The sequence below is a fragment of the Nyctereutes procyonoides genome, unplaced genomic scaffold (assembly GCF_905146905.1).
Source record: "Nyctereutes procyonoides isolate TBG_1078 unplaced genomic scaffold, NYPRO_anot_genome, whole genome shotgun sequence".
Taxonomy (NCBI): domain Eukaryota; kingdom Metazoa; phylum Chordata; class Mammalia; order Carnivora; family Canidae; genus Nyctereutes; species Nyctereutes procyonoides.
This window is the reverse complement of record NW_026575041.1, coordinates 3,548,590-3,569,266: the sequence shown is the minus strand read 5'-3', so window position 1 is coordinate 3,569,266 and position 20,677 is coordinate 3,548,590. Positions and strand designations below refer to the sequence as shown.

The 20,677-nt window shown below is 49.9% G+C and overlaps 1 protein-coding gene across 4 annotated transcripts in view; it reads left to right on the top strand.

The window, feature by feature from the left end:
- The first annotated feature begins 4,408 nt into the window (after nt 1-4,408).
- Nucleotides 4,409-20,677, top strand: part of CHRDL2 (chordin like 2) — a 33,099-nt gene continuing 16,830 nt past the window's right edge. For all 4 annotated transcript variants that reach the window (XM_055320852.1, XM_055320853.1, XM_055320850.1 and 1 more), the window contains exons 1-3: nt 4,409-4,833; nt 16,455-16,567; nt 20,215-20,308. In XM_055320852.1, the coding sequence (XP_055176827.1) occupies nt 4,752-4,833; nt 16,455-16,567; nt 20,215-20,308 (289 nt within the window). In that variant the 5' untranslated portion in view covers nt 4,409-4,751. The remainder of the gene's footprint in view (nt 4,834-16,454; nt 16,568-20,214; nt 20,309-20,677) is intronic.

Below are 20,677 nucleotides of genomic sequence, written 5' to 3'. Positions count from 1 at the left end.
TGCTGATCTCTCTGATCTTTATCACTACACTAATTTTACATAATCAAGCAGCCTGCAGGCCAGGAGGAGGTCTTAGCCACAAATAACAGGTCACAAGAGGACTATCTAAAGGAAGAAAGATATTCTTCAACAAACCTTTATCTAGCAGCTACTATGTCCAAAGCTGTGTGAAGGTTAGGGAAGAGAGTAGTCTATGTTCTGGAGGAACTCACTCAGAGAAGGTGACCTGAAACCTTTGATGATACAATGTGATAAGTGGTAAGTGCTATAATGGAAATATAGAAGCATGAAGGAGAGAGAAGCTAACTCAGACACCATGAGAGAGACTTCAGTGAGAACTTGGCCTACAAGCACCAGTGTTTGTCTTGTTCTCCACTGTGTCCCTAGCACCTAGCACAATGCCTGGCACAGAATTGGGTAGATAAAGGAGGTAGTAAATTTTGATCTGGGGAAAAGAAGGCTGCCAGATAAGAATGGGTAGAGGGAGGGCATTAGAAAAGCAAGCAGGGGGACGCCTGGGTGGCTCAGCGGTTAAGCGTCTGCTCAAGGTGTGATCCTGGGGTCCTAGGATCGAGTCCCGCATTGGAGCCTGCTCCTCCCTCTGCATATATCTCTGCCTCTCTCTCTCTCTCTCTCTCTCTCTCTCTCTTTCCCTCTCTCTCTCTCACGAATAAATAAAATCTTAAAAGAAAAGAAAAGAAAGCAAGTGCAGAAGCATGGAGGGTACAAGAAAAGAAAGAGAAATACAATTTGAAGAAAGAAAATTTAATGTGGCATGAGGAGTCCAAGGACTGAAACTGGTAAGAATGCAAGTACAAAGAGAGGTTCTCTGTTTCAAATCTCTGCAGAGCTCCCAGGAGACAAAAAGAGTTGGCTTGTTCTGTACAGCCCTGAGGGGAGAGCTAGGAATGATGGGGGGAGTCACAGAGAAGCACATATCGGTTAAAGAAATTTCGGGGCACTTGGGTGCCGCAGTTTGTTAGGCATCTGCCTTCATATCAGATCATGATCTCAGAGTTCTGGGATTGAGCCTCACATTGCATCGGGCTCCCTGCTCAGTAGGGAATCTGCTTCTCTCTCTCCCTCTGCCTTTCCTTCTGTTCTGTTCTCTCTCTCTCTCTCTCTCTCTCTCTCTCAAATGAATAGTCTTAAAAAAAAAAAAGAACTTTCTAACGGAGTTGTCCAGCAGTGCAATGGGTTGCCTTGGAAGGCAACAAGCAAGTTCCCTAAGAGGTTAGCAACAGGTGCCAAGTTTGGTGCAACAAATTGCTCTGGATGGATACTTTTTTTTTTCTCACTAGATTTTGGAAGAATTTATACAATCTCCTTTCTTAAGGGACAACTATCTTAATGAACACCCATCTTCAACAACAATTCTACAGAAGATGCAGAGATTTCTCTCAAGTGCTTGTTTCTTATGTCAATTCATTGATTAAAACCAAGGGCAATACGTACGCTGAAGGCTCCTCCATGAAAGAGTAATATCTTTTCAAGTCACTGAAGTCTTCACTCATTCATGAAGCAATTATTTATTTGTGTGTCAGGGACCTTGCTAAATGCTAGAAGTATAAATGTAAATGAAAAAAGGACCCTGCTTCCCACAGTACTGAGTAGAAATGCAAATAAATATTTACTCCAAAATGCAAATTAAATATTTACACTCCAGTAGCTTACAATACAAAGTGCTCTGGAAAATGAAGACAAAAAATTTGCTTTGTTTGGGAAGGCCTTGGGAAAGGCCTCAGAGAGGAAGTCACTCAGAGCTGACTTTTGAAAAGTTAAAAGGAATTCACTAACTAGAGGAGGAAAAAGATGGTACAGGCAGAAGGAAAACACAAACACATGAAGGTGTGAAAGTGCAGTTTGTGGAAGTGAGTGAGTGGTGGAATAATAGGGTAGATGGGACTGGTAAGTAGGACCCAAAATGTGCACAGGCTTGAATCCAATGCTACCAACTTTGGATTTTATTCTGTAAATGATAGGAAGCTTATCATTTTTTCTGTTATTTATTCAATAATTTTTTCATTTTGGAAAGATTTTAGATTGATAGAAAAGTGACAAAGGTAGTACAGTGTTCTTAACCTAAGAACCATATATCCTCCACCCTGCTTTCCCCAATGCTAACATCTCACATAGCCAGAGAACCTCTGTTCAGACAAAGAAACCAAGATTGGTACATAACTATTAACTAAAGTATAGACTTCATTCACCAGCTTTTTCCACTAATGCCCTTTTACTGTCCCAGAATCCAATCCAGGATACTGCACTGCGTTTCACTTTATTTATTTATTTATTTATTTATTTATTTATTTATTTCCAATAATGAATTTTAAGGAGAAAGTGCCGTGATCACATTTGTCAGTAGACACGATCTGCATAATTCTTAGGGCTCACGTGAGGAAAATACATTGGAGGAGCCCAAATTAGGATGGAAGCCTTGCTTAGAAGCTGTTGGCAAAGTCCAGGGAAGGGATGACAATGGCCCTAATGCTGGGAGCAGTGTGGATGGAGAGGAGGATTGAGGCATGTTTTGGTTTCATGGTAGAGACCTTTCCTGAAGTAGAACGGGTGGGATATAGGACAGGCTGATCCTAATTCACCTAAGACACCTAAGACATGAATATATGTGTGCAACAGACTTTAAGCAAAGATGGAGAAAAGAAAAGATCTCTGTCTCAGATCCTTAGGATGAGATTATTTCTGCAATTAAGCACTACATTTAACTCTGAGCTCCCTGAAAGCCAAGGCAAAAAGGGAAGCAAGATGACATACACAGCTCTCATTATCTGGTAAAATAAAGTATACTCAAGGAAGAGAAAGAGACTGGCCAGATGAGAGTGGGAGAAATGAAGTTTGAAGGGCACCCAGGAGGTAGATCATGCTTGTCCCTGATTTTGAAAGCCATGGCGAAACTCCATCTTTGGGGATCACTGTTTCTTCCCAGCACCCTCTGTTCTGGAGAGGATAGCCTGGCAGCACATGGGCATGGGGAGCCCAGCCTTATTGTAGGAAGGTACCTTTATAGACAGCCAGCCAGAAGTGTGGAAATGATTCTCTATCAGAATGGCATGTGGCTCAGCATCCTGTCTCACCTCTTACTTTACTCGACCCTCTCCTCTCTTGTGCTCACTGGACTTTCCAATAGCTCTGCAAGAAAAGCTGGGCAGGAAGTTGAGGTTTAATGTGGGATAAATGAACTCTACCAAAATGGCCCAGCAAGTTGGGGGGAGAGCCAGGAGAAGGACCCTGCCCTTTTGATTTCAGAGCCTGGGTGTTTCTTATCGAGAAAGCTCAGAGGTCTTACTAATTCGTCCACTCATTCGGCACAAGGTATGGAGCACTAACCATGGTTTTCAGGGCTGTATCCCCAGGGAGCTCACCTTCTGGTGAGAAAGATGACACTTTGACCACCAGCTCTCACTGAAGAGAACTGAACACGGCCATCACTCTCAGAGAGGTACAGGCCTTACCTGCAGAGACAAAGGAGAGATCACGTCCTGCTTCAGGAGTGGGAGGAGGGGAAAAGCAGAGGAAGACGTCCAGAGAAAGGGCCAAGAATCCCGCTGGACTGGATTTCAACCTAGGCACGGAGCCTGTGGGTGGGAAGGGGAACTGTGGTGAGGGCATTCCGGCTGCCTGGAATTATGACCCCTTCTTTTTTGAGATGTTAAGAACTCTGACGTTCATTATCTCATTTCATCCTCGCAAAAAAAAAAAAAAAGAGGAAGGTGTTAAGATCCCCATTTTTAGATTCTGAGGCGGCGTGTCCAAGACCACAAACAGAATGGAGACCGGCAAGTGCCACGATTCCGTCCAGAGCTCGGTGCCCGCACGCCCCCGCCCTGCCCCGGGCGCTCGCACCCCGACGTCTCCTGCTGCCGCACCCCGGACTTCCACCTGAGGCCTCGCTGGGTCGCGTCGTCCTGCGCTCGGGGCGCCGCGGGGAGTCAGGGGTTAAAGCCCGAGGTCCGGGTGGCCCCTTCCCCCTCCCGAGCCCTCTCGCCTCCTCCCGGCGCCGCCTGGAGCGTGCGTCCCGGGGACCCGCACGAGAGAGGAGGGGAGAAGTGGGCCTGTTTCTCGGGTGGCCAATCCCCCGAGCCCGCGGTGCCCCAGAGGAGGCGCCAGGGCTAGGCCAGCGCCAGGCCGGGCTGCCTGCTTCCCGCGGCAAAGTACAAATGCGCCCGAGCGCGGCGCCTGGCGCCCTTGGCGAGCACAGCCGGCCCGCGCTCAGCCAGCCCCCGCGGCCGCCGCGCCGCCGCCGCCCCCGCCGCCCCCGCCGCCCCCGCCGCCGGTGCCGCCGCCGGTACCGCCGCCCCGCCGGGCCTCAGGGCCCCGCAGCCCGACCCCGAGCCCGCCGAGCGGGGGCCGCCGGCCGCCTCTAGCCCGCGCGCCCCGGGCCGCCCGCCGGTGCCGCGCGCCTCGCCCGACGCCGCGCGCGCAGACCCTGTCCTCGCCGACCTCCTCCTCCTCTCCCTCTCACCTTCTCCTTTGCTTTCACTGCTTTTCCTTCTGGCCGTACCTCGCTCCATCTCTGCATCTCTCTCTCCCTCTTTCCACCTTCCTCTTATTCCCACCTTGGACCCAGCCTCGGCCTCTTGTGTCTCCCCGCGGTAGCGGCGGAGCCCTCCCTGGGTCTGCGCCTTGCTGCGTGCCCCTCTGCCTCAGTGTCCTCGTCTCACTCTCCCCCCCACGCCCCTCCCGGCTCAGCGCCTGGCGGCCTGGCCCTGGGGGAAGGAAGGAAGGAAGGAAGGATGGTTCCCGAGGTAAGGGTCCTCTCCTCCTTGCTGGGACTCGCGCTGCTCTGGTTCCCCTTGGACTCCCACGCTCGAGCCCGTAAGTAGGGGGGGGTGGTGGGACTGGGTAGGCAGAGGAGGCATTCGAGCCCCTGGGAGGTGCGGGGGGGGCGGTGGGAAAGTACCGGGACTTGGGAACCCAAACTGTTCTGACAGCCGTCCGGGCAGCACCTGTGCGGGGGAGAGCGGAGACTCCTCTGCCGGCCAGTATGGGCTGATGAGTTTGGGATACTGGGGTGGGGACTGGGGGGACCTGGGAAAACTCAGAGCCAAGGGGGCTGCTGCCATGGACCTGAGGATGAGGGGACTGAGGACAGTGGGGGAGAGGGCAGGACACTGTGCATGTGTGTTGGCTGGTGGTGGTGCTTAACATTCTCAGGAGAGAGCCAGGCATGTCTGGCTGCAAGGGTGCAGACAAAAGTGATGAAGATGTAGACTATTGCATTCAAAAGGAACCCATGGAAAGACAGAAGAGCTAACTAGATAACCTCACTCTGTTACCCCCTGTGATTCTCACAACACTTCCATGAGGTGGGTATTGTCATTTGCATTTTACAGATGAGAAAACAGGTTGATAGAAGAAACTTGCTGAAGTTTACAGAGCTAGCAAGCCATCCAAAGCCTGAGCTCTTCAATTCTAAATCCTGTACTCCACCCCCCACCCCCATCCCCAGCATCTGGAAGGATCCCTGATTTGGGGCTGTAAGACTCTGGGAGGCAGGAGGGCACAGGGAGATAGGCCAGTCTTCACTATCCCAGATCTTTTGAATACCATCAGATGGAGAGCACCTCTCTTAAGCCTCAGTTTCCTAATCTATAAAATGGGAATCAAAATCCCAGGACTGTTGTGAGAATTAAATTGGAGAAAATATGTCAAGCAAATAGCTGGTACATGGTAGCATCTTTAAAAATATCAGTCCCCTAATTCATACTTCTCCACTTAGAGCGTATATGCCTAAATTTATGTAATCTCTCCGGACCTCAGTTTCCCCCTGTCCCTGCAAGAGGCCACCAGACCCCCTCCCCATCCCCAGTCTCTTGGGGAATCCTGTGAGGATGGAAAACAAAACCAAAGCTTCACTTAATGAGAACGAAGGAGCTTAGTTCAAACCCTAAAATACCTGATAAAGAAACTGAGGACCAGGAGGGGCAAGGGTTTGCTCCAGGTTACCCGGCACAGAGCCTGGGATGAAGACCCCGGTTTCCCAAGCCCCAGCGTAGCGCTCTGTCCTCTCCACAGCTCAGCTCCCCTTTCTTTTGCTGCCTTTCTTTTTCACGTGACTTTCTGGAGCTGGTGGTGCTGGATTTTGTTTCATTCTTGTCTCTGCTTGTGAGGGCAAGCTGCATGTCTGGTCGTCTCTGGGCTGCCAGCAGCATGAGACTCATAGAAGTCCTTAGCAATAAGTAATGGAAAGAACTCAGTGTTGGGTTCAAGTCCTCCCTCTGCCCCTTAGCAGCTGTGTGACTTTTCATAAGTCACAACTTCTCTGAGCCTCAATTTCTTCATCTAAGGCACAGATGGTACCTGGAACCCAAAGAGTTCTTGGGAGGATTAAAGGAGGGGACTGTGTTAAATTAGCTAGCACAATGCCTAGCACTCAGTAAATGTCTCCTCCCTTTCCTTGGGCCCTGGAGGTTTCCTCCTAACGTTTTAAAAGGGACTTACCACAGAATGCCCTCCCTGCCCGCCTCCTTTCCTCTTGGCTCATCATTCTTAGCCCCCAAGGCTTTTCTCCAGACATTGTTGCTCTCGATGCATCTCTGAAAGGTGGCCCAGAATCGGATCGTTGTGCATGATTGCTAATGTCCTACCCACACCCCTCCTGTGGACCTCCCATATATTGGCAGCCCTTCATCACTTTGCTGGGTCACACTTCTTCCAACACACTTTTCCTGGCCACCTAAGCCACTTCAGTCTCCTTCCGCTGTGCCTCCACCGGCCTTCAGGCCCATACCTCTCACTGGGTCCTGCCATTCTATGTCCCCTACAGCCTGAGCTTAGCTTCCAGATGTGCAAGAGAACAACTCAGAGCAGACTTGAATTAAGGTGAGGTGGACTGGCATTCAGAGGGATGTGTTCAGATTTGGGGATGACAGAGCTGAAAGAGCTTTGAAAATCATCTGCTCCTACCTGCAATTTTCCTATCCTTACAGTTAAACTGAAGCCCAGGAAACGGGAGTGACTTGCCCAAGTTCACACAGCAAATTTGTTAAAGAAAATAATAACAGATTTTTCACTTAATGGTTGTGTGAATTGGGACAAATCACTTCCCTTCTCTGAGCTTCACTTTGTCTAGTGCTGTCAATCCATGAATCTAGGAACAATCCTATTCTATAGTCATTTGCAAGGGTCCTATTTGGGGGTCTCTTATGAAGGTCCTTGTCTTAGTCCAAGTAAGATCCCAGGCCTGTTGTGCATAATAAACCTCCTGGCGACACCTTGGGTGCTTTCATTAGTGGTGCCAACAGATGGGAATTCTCAAGTCTGCATCATGTCAGACTCCTGAGGTGGCTCGGCCCTATAGAAATGCCAAAGGCCTGTGAGCACACAGAGCAGTTTGCTCCTCAGTTACAATGCAAGGCTGGTCAAACAAAGGTTATTCTGTCCTTGGCTCTGTTTCCAGCCACAGATTGAGTTCAACGAGGACTGAGTCTCAACTCCGGCCACAGGCTGAGCCCTGATCCTCAAAACTCTGACCACAGATTGAACCCTGATTCCATTCTAGGTCCATGACCTGGTCACTAACTGATACTGATCTCAATCCCAGGCAGAGCCACATACATGCATGATGTTAGTTTGGGCACCCATCCCTCTGTGGAATGAGGACCTGCATAGTATCCTGACTCTCTCTCCAGTGCTCTTTCTCTTATGTCAGTGCCTCTCTATCATGCTCTTCCTTTACTGATTGTTCTGCTCCCCCCTGCTCCCACTGTTTAGGGTATCCAGCATGCTTCCGCTTTCTCTTCCTTCCCACTGTCCAATCCTGCTTTTGGGAGACAGTTATCAAGTAGAAACATCAAACTCTATATCCTCTCTCCAAGGGCTATGTGTACAGTGGGAATCAAAGCTTCTCTTCCCAGGTGACAGCATCCCAGACTGCAGAAGCAGAGATGGGGCAGGAAGGGAGCACCCATCATATGATGTGGTATAGAGGACAAATTGGAGTCAGAAGGTCAGGGCTTCAGCCTGGCTCTGCTACTAATTCCAACTGTGACACCAGACAAGTTGCCTTTCTTTGCCGCTCGGTTTTCCCAGCTGTAAAGAGAGATGGTTCACCCAAATAGACAATCGTTGAGAACAATTCTGGCTTTAACACCTCATGATTCTAAGACTCTAGGATCCGAAGATGCTGTTGCCTCGCTTCTGAGTCTGCTGTGGGCTTTGGAAAAGGAAGTTGGGGGAGTTTCAGTCTACAGCCTGATACTCTTGCCCTGCTAGGGAAGAGTAGATCCGATCCTCAGACCCCAGGAAAGTGAATCCAGAAGGCCTAGAACGGTTAGTGTGGAGGGATACCCACCAGTAGAGACCCTGACCTGCTGTTCAGCTTAGTTGCATCCCATCTTCCAGTCCAGGTGTACATTGGGGTGGGGGGCACTTGAGTGAAGGCTTGCTATGGGCTCCAGGCAGGGCCCTCTCTGGGTCTGTCTAGGTGGTTCTGCACCTCCTTTATCCCACCAGTAGAGGTCTCTGTCTTACTCACTCGCTAGCAGGCTGCTGAGCAGGAGCCGGGCAACAGCTGCAGTTATTTCCAGCTGTTGCACCTGTTCTAGGACTGGCCTCTCAAGTTCCCCCAGCCACTAGCCATGGCGCCGGTCTCTGGGAGAGGGATCCTGAATCCCTTGGACTCCCAAAGAGAAACACTGGTGTGAGAGCGCTGCCCCCTGGAAGGTGAAGTGCAGAGATCATTTCAGGCAACCTCCTGAACAGGATCCCATCCCATACCAGAGAAGGCCGCTCCAGTCTTTTTCTGACACCCATTCTTGTAGTCAGGATTCTTCCTTATGTCTCACCTGGATCCTTTTGTGTTCAATTTAAAGCCATTTCTTCTGGTTCTGCCCCCTTAGATCTGAAGACTGTTGGAGTTTGCGCTGGCACAAATCGATGATCTTAGGCAAGTCCTAGTCCTTCTTCTAGGACTCAGTTTCCACATCTGTAAAATAAAGGATTGGATATCATCTCTCAGCCCCTAACTTTCCAAGATTTTGCAGATCTAAGTGTAGATGTCTGAGGCAGAAGAAAATAATCTCCTCTCTGCCCCCTAACTGTTGCCAGTAGGAGAGCTGTCTTTCCTGTTTTTTTTTTTAATGATCTTTATTTATTTATTCATGAGAGACACACACAGAGAGAGAGGCAGTGACACAGGCAGAAGGAGAAGCAGGCTCCATGCAGAGAGCCCGACGTGGGACTCGATCCCGGGTCTCCAGGATCACACCCCGGGCTGGAGGCGGCACTAAACTGCTGTACCACCGGGCTGCCCTGTCTTTCCTGGTTTGACAGTCCTCTCCTTTGTGGTCCTTCTATGCTCCTGAACATCTGTCATGTGCCAGAGAAGACGAGTCAGGTTCAGAGAAGTGAGGGCCTTTTCCCTTGATCACACAGCTTAGCTCCTAAGAATCTGAGGTTTTCACTTCTGATTCCCTTAGGAGGCCTCCCCCATTGGATGCCAGAGCCCAGAGCAGAGCTTGTGTCTTAGAGAGAAGCAGGTTTGTGTGAATGGGAACTATAAAGAAATAAAGTATGCTTGTGTGGGCACAAGGGAAAAGATGTGAACATGCTCACATTCCTCTGCAGCTGGCTTGCTCAGGTCCTCGTAGGCTGGGGACCAGCCATAGTCCTGGGCCTCTCTCCTCACATCTCAAGCCCCCTGGTCCTCTCCAGCTTCCCCCACAGCCCAGGAGCTTCTTTCTTGGTTGTCTTTTCTGCTTTTGCTGGAAGAATTCCCAGTCCTACCACCCACTCCTAACCATCTCCTCTAAGGGCCTTTATCATAGTCTGACAGTTTCATTGTGGACTGGGGATGGCCTTGGGTGGGACAAATTGGAAATTTTTACTTACATGTGAAGATCATGGGCTTGTTCATCCCCTCCCCTGCCTGGGCTCCTGACCTTTCTGTATATGGTGTTTGATTTGGGAGTTCAGGTGATGAGAGCTGGAAAGGAGAGGTCAAGAGCCAATTCCTGGTAGGTGGCAAGGCCTTATCACATGAATGAAGCATTCTTCTTGTTAGAGGTTTCCAGGATCAAGGGCCATACATCCAGAACCTCCCCTCTCCCTTGACTCTTCATTCTTTCACAGCGCATTCATTTATGGAGCGCCAACTCTGTGTAGGGGCTGCACAGAGCACTGGAGATACATGAATGAATGAGATACGGTTCCTGCTCTCAAGAAGCTCAGAGTGTAGTAAGGAAGAAGAATGCACTTAGTCAGTACTCCCGATCCCGTGATGAGAGTTGTCATAGAGGGCTGAACTTAGTTCCATGGGAGCCCGAGGCTGCTGGCCTGGAAGGATGGGGCAGCTTCACAGGGTGGCATCTGGACAGGCTTTTGAAGAATGGGAATGAGCTGGCCAAACGTGGAGTTGGAGAATCACATTCCAAGGTGGGGAGGAAACAGCGCGGGAGGAAGAGACGTGAGAAAGAGCCTGGTGAGGTGGTGCAAGAGTGAGAAATTCAGCAAGAGGAGGTGAGGCTGAAAACAAGGCCTCCACTGAGAGTATTGCTGGAAAAGCAGGCAAGAGCCAGTGCTTAACAGACTGGGGTGACATGATAACATTCAGAGTCTGTCTAGTAAACACCGCTGCCCCTCAATTCAGAGGAGATCAGCCAAGTCCAATCACTTTAAGCCAGTATCAAGCTAGGGAAGAGCTGTGGCTGTGGCCTCTCCAAGTGGACGCTGCAGGCAAGGAGGGGCGCTAGCACATGCCAGCCACCCGCCATGAGCGGCCTTGCATGAATCACAGTCACCCCCACCTCTGTGCCTTGGCTGTGTAGCTCCCTCTGCCAGACAGGCCCTTCCCCTCTGTCTGCACCTGGTTAACTACTTCAAGATGTAGCTCAGGCATCTTCTCAGGGAAGCCTTCCCTAAAGACTCTGTGCTTCCATTATAATAGAACTTGCCACACTGATGTATAGCTGACCCTTGAGCAATGTGGGGGTTGGGGGCACCAACCCCGGCACAGTCAAACATCTGCACGTAACTTTTGACTCCCCTTTAAAACTTAATAACTAACTGATAGCCTCCTGTTGATTTGAAGCCTTACCAGTCACATAAATAGTGGATTAATCTGTATCTTGTATGTTACATCAAGTAAGCTAGAGAAAAAGAAATGTTATGAAGAAAATCATAAGGAAGAGAAAATACAGGTACCCGTACTGTACTGTATAAAATCCACTAACAAGTGGACCCGCACAGTTCAGACCCATATTGTTCAGGGTCAACTATATTTTATCCATCCATATTCTTCATAAGTCTGTGAACTCCTTGAGGATGGGGACTGTGTCTAAGTCATAGCCCAGGCCCACCAACATGCGTAAGACCTGATACACAGAAGTTCCATAACTGAGTGAAGAGCAGGAAGTAATAGTACTATTCCTAATGATAATAAGCTATCCTTTTTTAAAAAGATTTTATTTATTTATTTCTTCATGGGAGACATATACAGAGAGAGAGAGAAAGAGAGAGAGAGAGAGAGGAGCAGAGACACAGGCAGAGGGAGAAGCAGGCTCCATGCAGGGAGCCCGATGTGGGACTTGATCCCGGGACTCCAGAATCATGCCCTGAGCCAATGGCAGGCACTAAACCGCTGAGCCACCCAGGGATCCCCGATGATAAGCTATTCTAACTCATGATAATATCCCTGCTTGGCATGTCAGGTGCTCCACGTCCACCCGCCTGAAGCCGCAACCACATCCTGGACTACTCCTTTTCCCTCCCCAACTTGTTTCCAGCCTGCCCCACAGCTCACCCACCATGTTTCCGAAGTATTCCCCAAATCTGCATTTTACCCGTGGGTACTGCTTCCATCTTGGCTCAGGCCAGCATGCTTTCAAAACCAGTGACTGCAACAACCTCTCTGCAACAACCTCCCATGATCTCTCTGTCTCCAGTTTTGCCCTCCAACTCCTCCAATCCTTTCTCCACTCCTGTGGCCACAGTGATTATGGTAAAATGCAAATATGACCACAGGCACACCCTGGTTTAAAACTTTTGCATGGCTTTCTTTTGCCCTCTGGGCTTTCAAGGCCCTTCCTGAGCCTCTCCCTCCCTCTCCAGCCTGATCTCCAGCCCCTTACCCCTCCACTTTGATTTCTATAACCCGGCCCTGAGGTCTATGTAAGCCCAGGGGGTGCTGAGGGAGTCCTGCTTGTGACTGCAGCTAAGAGAGTGTGGGGAGCCACAGGGAACAGAGTTGGTAAGGTTATAAATGACACCTGAGAGGTTTACCTCAGTGGCAGTTACCATGATGTTCACAACCTAATGGGTGCCTGGGGGCTGCCCATAGAATTATGGAAGTAAAAGCTGGTAGTGTAGTTTGGAGTCAGAACCCAGATCCACTTTTTGTTTTATAGCCTACCATTTAATTGAGCATCTAATATGTGTCAGGTGCTAGGTATATTACATATGTTATCTGATTTAATTCTACAATAATCCAGAGAGGTAGAGATTATTACTAATCCCATTTGACAGCTATGGAAACTGAGGCCTAGAATGAATAAGTAACTTATCTAAACTCAGGCGGCAGATAAAAGTCAGATCTGGGGTGCTTGGGTAGCCCCGTTGGTTAAGTGTCTCAGTCTTGGTTTTGACTCAGGTCATGATCTCAGGGTTGTGATCCCAGGGTTGTGAGATCGAGCCCTGCCACTGACTCCATGCTTAAGAGTCTCTCTCTCTACCTCTCCCCCTACCCCTCCCTTGATAAAATAAAACCCAAAACCAATCAGAACCTCTACCTATCTGATTCCAAAGCCAGAGTCTTTGGACTATATACATACCTCCACTGAGTAAGGGGTTTTGAGGGCAAGAGACCTGTCCAACTTTAATTTTTCTCTATCTTAAGCCTGGAGCAGGGCCAATTGTCCTTTTCAAATGAAAACTTCCTTCACTACTGTCTTTTTCCTGGATTAAATATCACTGCTAAGGACCATTAACTTCTAAAGATACCTGAGAGAAGGTGCCCCCCTGAGTTGGGAAGAGGGATGTGGGTGCAGATGGATGGGATGATGCATATGGGTGGAAAGGGCAGGACCAAGGGCAGGTATGGAAGGCCACAGAAGACCAAAAGGAATAGATGGGAAGGGAGGGGATGTGAGAGACATGCTTTGCTTCCTTCTTCATGCCACTCAGATCAGCCCTCACTGGCTCCCTGAACCTTATCTTAGCCCACGTTGGAGCTCCTGAGAACCAGGATGGTCTCCTATACCCATATACTGATGGGTATAGGAGACCCTATAGGAGACCCTCAATATTATCCTAAATCATGGAAGTTTGAAATGATCAAATCTTAGAACCACAAAATCATGCAGTTCTAGAAGCTTCATGTTCTCATGGAATGTAGGCCCTTGGAAGCACAGAATTCTCAAGTCTTGAATCTTAGAAACCTAGAACTTTGGAGTCTTAGGATTATGAAATCATGGATTCATAATCAGTATCTGTTCAGAAACCTTTGGAGATCAAAGTTCACCTTCCCCCTTATTTTGCAGGGGAGAAACTGAGGATCAGAGAAAGAAAAGTCTTCCTCATTGTCACACAGTGAATTCGTGGCATAAGGAGCTAGAGCTCCATCCACCGGCCATTAGCAAGGATCAGGGCTAATGCCAGGACTGCAGGGATGGAGCCACTGAGGCCTGGCCATTCCTCCTTCCCCCTGGCTTTGGCATAGCTTTGGGCACTCACCTCCCTAGCATAAGAGGGAACCCCAGGCAATGCCACCCTTCCTTGTGCCTCTCATCTTCTGGAGGGTGTGGTGTGCTGTGGCTGTGGCTGCAGGAGGCCCCCTGGGGTTGAGGGACCAGCCTGCCAGGCCCCCAATGTTCTCAACTGCTGCCAGGTCTGTTGGTGGGGCAAGCGGCCTCCTGGCCTGGGCATGGGCTAAGACATTTTCTCTGTCTCCAGGCTCTGAGCAGGCAGCGAGGGGTTGGGGTGCCAACTGGCACAGGAGCCAGGCCACAGGGCCGCCCCCAGGAAGGTGGTCGTGTCGCAATCGGCCCCTCCCTGGTGGGGGGAGGGGACCGAGGAAGAAAGACATTATTCAGTCCTTGGAGAGTTGGGCTGGCTCTGACAAGCACCCCAGCTGGGGCTGTGTCCCGCCCTCTCTGCCAGCAGAGGCTGAGAGATAAACACAGCTCATTTGATACGGGCCAGCCTGGGCCTTGCTGGGAAATAAATCTGCTGTCTGATCCCCCCTCTGCTTTGGGGAGCACGGGAGGGGACAGGGAGGGAGCTAAGCCGTGTGGTCCTATGGTCCCCAGTGGCCACTGAAGCAGACTGAGGGCATCATGGACCATGACCATGCCGCAAATCTTTGTTCAGGGAGGCCCGCTGAGAGACAGAGCAGGAGCAGGGCAAGGAGCCAGGGGCAGGCCAGGAGCAGTGCAAGGAGCCAGGGGGAGGCCGCTTCCAGTCTCTTACAGGGGAATCTTTCTAAAGGTTAGGAATGGCCCCAGAGCTCCTCTCCTTTGGAGGTGTGTGCCAGCCTGCACCCCAGGCCACCCCCAACACTGAGAGGAAATCCTGCCTGCGAGAAAGATTCAGAAAGTGTGAGACTCTAGAAAGTGGGCAGGAGGAAGTGTGAAAGGCAACCTCTAGACTCTAGACCCGGAGGGGATTAGGAAAGAAAATAGGGACTAGGGTATGGTGGCCGCTGAGGCCTCTGGACCGTGAGATTGGGCAAAAAGCCATGGAGGAGGGAGGTGATCTGCAAGGAGTTCTGCCTTGGAGTGAAGTTCTGGGTTCAGATCACGAGCTAGACGGCCTGGGCAAGGCACTTAGGTGCCAGATCCTCAGTTTTTCCATCTGGTTTTCTCATAATGATGGTAACAGTCCCAATGACCCTGCTTAGAGGGACAAGATCCAGCTTATTCAAGATGACCCATCTTGCAGGGTCATTGTTACCACAATTATCATAATAATAGGATTCAACAAGTGTCAGGAACTAGGCTGAGTAAGCCCTTGAGGAGCATTATCCAATTTCATGCTCAAAATAATAATGTCAGTGTGGTAATTAAGTAATTTATGTAAAGAGAAGATAGTCAATAAATGTTGGCTCCTTTTTCCATATCTCAAGCTCACTCAATCCCACAAATCTTTGCAGACACTTAGCTTGTGCTAAGCATCCTACTTCCACCCTAGAGCTTGTTCTTAGGTAATGTAGAGTTTTCCTGTAAGTAATGATAGCATCCCCTCTGGCTTGTAAAAAATCACTGGCTACCTGTGAGGAGGAGGAGTGGCAGGGATAGGGCCTGACCTGGAGCCCTCACCCACGCCTTTGGTGGTGATCTGTAAGAGGCGGGGCAGCCTGGGTGGCTGATTGGCTGTGAGAAGTGAAAGAGGGGGTTTCAGGAAAGCAGGATTTCAGGAGAGGTATCTAGCCTAAGGAAACAACCATTCCTCAATCGTTCTTAGAAGCCTTCACCTGCATATTGACAACGGATATGCAGATCACAAAAATGATCAATTGATATGCAGTCATAGTCATAGCGATGACCATCTTTAAGGATATTTAAAAGTCAGCTTTCTGGGGCGCCTGGGTGCTCATTTCGTTGAGTATCTGCTTTCAGGTCAGATCATGATCCCAAGATCCTGGGATCTAGCTCCACACTGGGCTTTCTGCTCAGCGGGAAGCCTGCTTCTCTCTTTCCCTCTGCCCGTTGCTCCCCCTGCTTGTGCTCTCTCTCTCTTTGTCAAATAAATAAATACAATCTTAAAAAAAAAAAAAAAAGCCAGCTTTCTAAGAACCTTTGGCTAGGCAGTCCTTGTTTTCCCAGTTCAAACACTCTCATCACAGCTCCCTGAACTATAAGGACACAGTACACTGTGAAAGCACGAAAGCTGCTCTGAGCAGCTTTATTGAAAAAGGATCCAGAGAGAAGGTGTGCCTGTGTATACCTATGTTCACATGTGTGTGTGAGTAGAGAGAGGGTCAGCAGTGGGAAGGGTGTGTGTGTCTGTAGTGTGTGCAGAGATTCAGTAAATAAATAAGCAAAATGGGACCAAGGGAAAGGAAGCCAGTGTGATTGTGAGGGCAAAAGGAGTACTGGACTGAGTCAGGAGACGCAGACTATCATCCCTGCTTGGTGACTGACTTCCTATGTGACCATAAAGGTGTAATTTATCCTCTGGGGCCTCGGATCATCCATCTAATAACAGTTATACCACAATTTAAATCTGTAAGCACTTTGTTTGATCTTTCTAACTGCCCTATGAGAGAAGTGCTAAGGTTCAGAAAGGGGCAGTGACACGCCCATAGTCACTCAGCAAGAGTGTAGTCAAGCTGACAAGCTCAGATATTCTGGGTGCCTCACTAGGAGAGCACACCTGGGAGGTTCTCTTTCGCCTGTCTGGTTCAGGTGACATCCTACCTACAGCCAGAGAGAAGGAGGGATGAAGCAGGGTCTTTGGGCTGGAGCCTCCTGGGACTGACAAAGCACTGGTTGGTTTGCCAGGTCCAGACTTGTTCTGCTTCTTCCACGGGAAGAGATATGCCCCGGGTGAGAGCTGGCACCCCTACTTGGAGCCACAGGGCCTGATGTATTGCCTGCGCTGTACTTGCTCTGAAGTAAGTTCCTCTGGCCACGTGGCCACCTGGGAGAGGTATGTCTGGGAGACCCCAGAGGGGTCAACCCCAGAGGGAGGGTGGGGCTGTGGCACTTCAGCAGCAAGCACTCAATACGTGGGAGCTACTGTGCACCTCCCAGAGATAAGTCACACCGGGACTGGGCTGGGGACTTGGGCCGTCTGTCTTTCAGCCAGCCTTCCTTCCACCTCTGCTGCTGCCAGCCGTGCCTGTGTCCCAGGACAAGAGCCTCTCTGTCCTGACCTCCCACTCCTTCCTTTCCTTGTGCCGTTTCCTCCAGCCACTTCTCTTGCCATCCTGCCTTAGGATATGTTCTTCCAAGGCCACTGGCTCAAATATCAATTCTTCAAGGAAGGCTTCACCCAAATGCCACCCTCACCATTAGCCTTATTTAATGCCTTGCCTGCAAGGGTGTCTTCTTCTGGGGTGCTACATACGTTTCTGTGTCCTTCCCTCCTGATCCCTGTTGGCCAAGTGTAACAGTTACCTGTGTCTGTCAGGTACAGCCCCTCCTAGATCTGTCAGTCACAGCCCTTTGAGAGCAGGTCTGACTGGGCACTCACTGAGGCTGGATTCGGAGTCCCGCGGGAGGCTGAACAGACTCTGTTCACCTCTGTCTCCCCCTTCCAACTCCACCATGGCAACCTCCACAGAGCCTTGTACCGTCAACTAGGTGGAATAAATAAGACCCCCAGGTCTAGAGTTCTCTGGCCAGGGATGAGGATGGAGACGGAGTGATTTGGGAGGCTTAAAACACCCTCAGCTCTGGTTCAGCTGCCTGGAGCCCAGTCTGGTTGGTGTAATATCCTCAGCCCTCTCTGGGTGCTGGTGGTTGGGGGGACAGGGTACCTGGCTCCTACCTGGAACCAGCCTCTTGGTGCCTGTCTTTCCCTGCACAAAGCCAAGAGAGGAATGCAGGAGGCCTGTAAAAGTCTCCCTCGTTAAGACAATCGTCAGAATGGGAGCAGAGAAGAGCTTCTGAGAAGACACTGGGAGGTGAAGGGGGTGGACCAGCCCCTCTCCTGATCTGATCACTGGGGTTTCATTCCTCCTAGGATCTTTCCCTCTGATCTACTGCTTCTACCATGTTGGCCCCAGGCAGAACGCTGGTGCCAGTGGCGACATAGCCACTCACAACTGCTTCTACTTGGTTCTTCTTAGCACATCTGAGGCCAATCAGTCTTTACAAAAAGAACTTTATGAAATAGAGCCAGAGACAGGAAAAAACCAACAGAAAATTCCAGACGTATCGTGTGGTCCAGTTGACAAAGTCCAAGTTTTGTGATCTACTGGAGTCAATTCATTTCTCCCCGGCTTCCCAGAGTTCCCACATACACAGGTTCCCCAACCCAGGAGACTATGGTGGTATCTCCAAAATATACCCCGAATCCCTCCACTTCTCTCCACCATCACCACTCCTCTAATAAAAGCCACCTTCATCTCTCCCTGGGCTGCTGTATCAGCCTCCCAATGGGTCTCCCTGTTTCCTAAGTCCTTCCTCCACATGGCAGCTAGGATGATCGTTTCTGAACATAAAATTGATCATGTTATGTTCTACTCTTAAAGCCTAGTAGCTTCTCATTGCATCTAAAGTAAAATTCAAATTTCCTGCTTTGGGGGCTGCATGAACTGACTTCTGCCTTTTTCTCAGACCTCCTATCTGGTTGTTCCTCCACCTGGATCCTTCCCCCACAAGACCTCCTCTGGAAAGGTCCCTTCCATCTTGAAGTTCATCCCATACATGAGGCTTTCTGTGACAGCTCTTTCTAAAATAGTCTATTTTCGTTAACTCAATCACATCCCCTGTTTTATTTGTATCATAAATTTAACATCCAAAATGATCGTGTTCCTACTTGTTTAGTTTTTATAGTCTGTGTCCTGCTCCTAGGATACAAGTTGTTTGAGAGCAAAAACCGTGTCAGTTTCACTGCTGTGTCCCTAGAGCTTAGAAGAAGGCCTGGCACCCGGTAGTCATGCAGTAAATACTGAGTGAATGGATGAGTCCCCTCAGTCACCAGAGGTGGCCCAGCATCATGGAAAGTACATGGACCCTGAAGACAGTGCTCATCTGTTGTGTGGTCTTAGGCAACTTAACCTCTTGGACAGAAGCTCTTATCTCCTTGCAAAAGTTTGGATAGCAGTACCTACCCCGAGGATTGCTGAGAAGATGAAGAGAGATAATATATTTATGTATAATATACAGCCCCTATCTAGTTGCTACCCAGTAAATGGTAGTTCTGACTTTCCTGAGAGGCGATCTGGCTGCCAGGCCTCCTGCCCAGTCACCTGCCCATTCAACCCCTCACCTGTCCCCACCTTACTCCCGGTTGCATGTTGCTGATCGTCTCTATAACTAGGCACCTCCAAGCTGGAATCAAAGAGAGAAATTCTAACTCTTCAGGTCACATAGTTCCTTGAACTCCTAGTTACTCTTTTGAGGGGCTCAGATCACCCTCTAGACATTAAGTATCATGTGTGCCAGGCCTCTAGAAGGCCCCTTTTGGAACTCAGACCAATTCCATGGACTTTGGGATGCCCCTTGGTGCTGATTAGTCCCTGTGATCTGGCCATCTTGGGAAGCAGTGATCCAGAGGGCCTGTAGGCTGGTCTAGGGTTTTCTGTGGGGCAAGAGGTGCTGTGGGAAACTCGGTAGGCAGGGGGCTGGAAGCAAACCTGCCAACTTCACAGTTGAACAAAGCTGGCTCCATTCATCTAACCAAGAGGCTCTTTCTCACTTCTCTCCTGGCTCTCACTTAGTCACTCCTTCATTCAGACCAGCATGGGCACTAGCTCGGAGCAAGGCCCTGAGCTGACAATTCAGAGAGGAACAGATGAGGCATGGCCCTTGTTCTTGGGAATTGGTGGTTGAATAGACGAGACCAAGATAAATGTTTCATTACAACATAGTGCAATGGCCCTTATAGCAGAGAGGAGAATAAGGTGTGGGACGCCCAGGTTGGGCTGACAGATCCTGTCTGGAAAGCTAGGACCATCTCCAGAAGGAGCAGCGGCCTCTCTCCCTTCAGTTCTTCTGTTTTTGCTCATCTCTCTCTTTCTTAGTTTCTCTGTATCATTCTCCCCCATTTGCTGTACTTGAAAAAGCAAAAGAACTCTGGGCCCCTGCTACTCTGGTGCCAGCTCCAAAGTGTCGTGTAAGTTTTCCCAAACCTCTCAGAGATTCAGGGAGTGGATCACAAAGCCCTGAGTCATCACCACATCAGGCATCTCATCATGTCTCCATCCCTGTCTCCGGCCCTCGTGTGTCACATTTCCCTCTTAGCCATGAAGCTCAGGCCCAGAGGTAAAAGAATGAAGTCCTAGAGTTAAAATAACAACAGTCAAGATCAACATCAAAGTAACTCCAGCCTTTTACTCTTATTTCTCAAACATCAGGAAATGGACATGGATCTGTGCAAATCCATGTACCCTACCCCCTCCTCCATGGTGGGGCATGTGAGCTGGGAAGGGGAGAGACCTGACAAATTGAGTTGATTGTTTTTATCCTGTCCTGTCACAGGCTTAAAATGAGTATAGTGCCCCACAGTGGGGATGGGGTTTTGGGAGAGGTTGGGTTTGGGTGGGAGGCAGTGGCTCTTAGAATCAGGACCACTTCCCTGTGTCCCCTTCAGAGTGCCCATGTGAGTTGTTACCGCCTCCACTGCCCGCCTGTCCACTGCCCGCAACCTGTGACCGAGCCACAGCAGTGCTGTCCGCGGTGTGTGGGTGAGTAGCCTCCTTCCTCCCCCTTGCCCACTGATCCTTACTCCCATCCCAATTAGGGCTTATGGCTGAGGGAGGCACCTGGAATGAGAGAGGGCAGTCTCTAGCCATCAGAGGTATCGAGGAGGCAAAGGTACTCAGAGGAAGAAACATCCTGGATCCCCAAGGAAAGCTGGGGTAGCCGCAGTCTTCTCATTCTTAGGTAGCTGGGCTTGGCAGGAAGAGGGAGAAAATTTGGGAAGTGGCTGAAGGAAACAGGAGTGTGCTTGGCCTATGGATGGCACATGTGAACTCCAAGCTCTCTCTGGCTGGTCGGAGCTAGAGGGAGTGGACATGCCCCATGTCAGTGGGATGAGCGAGCAGGAGCTGGGA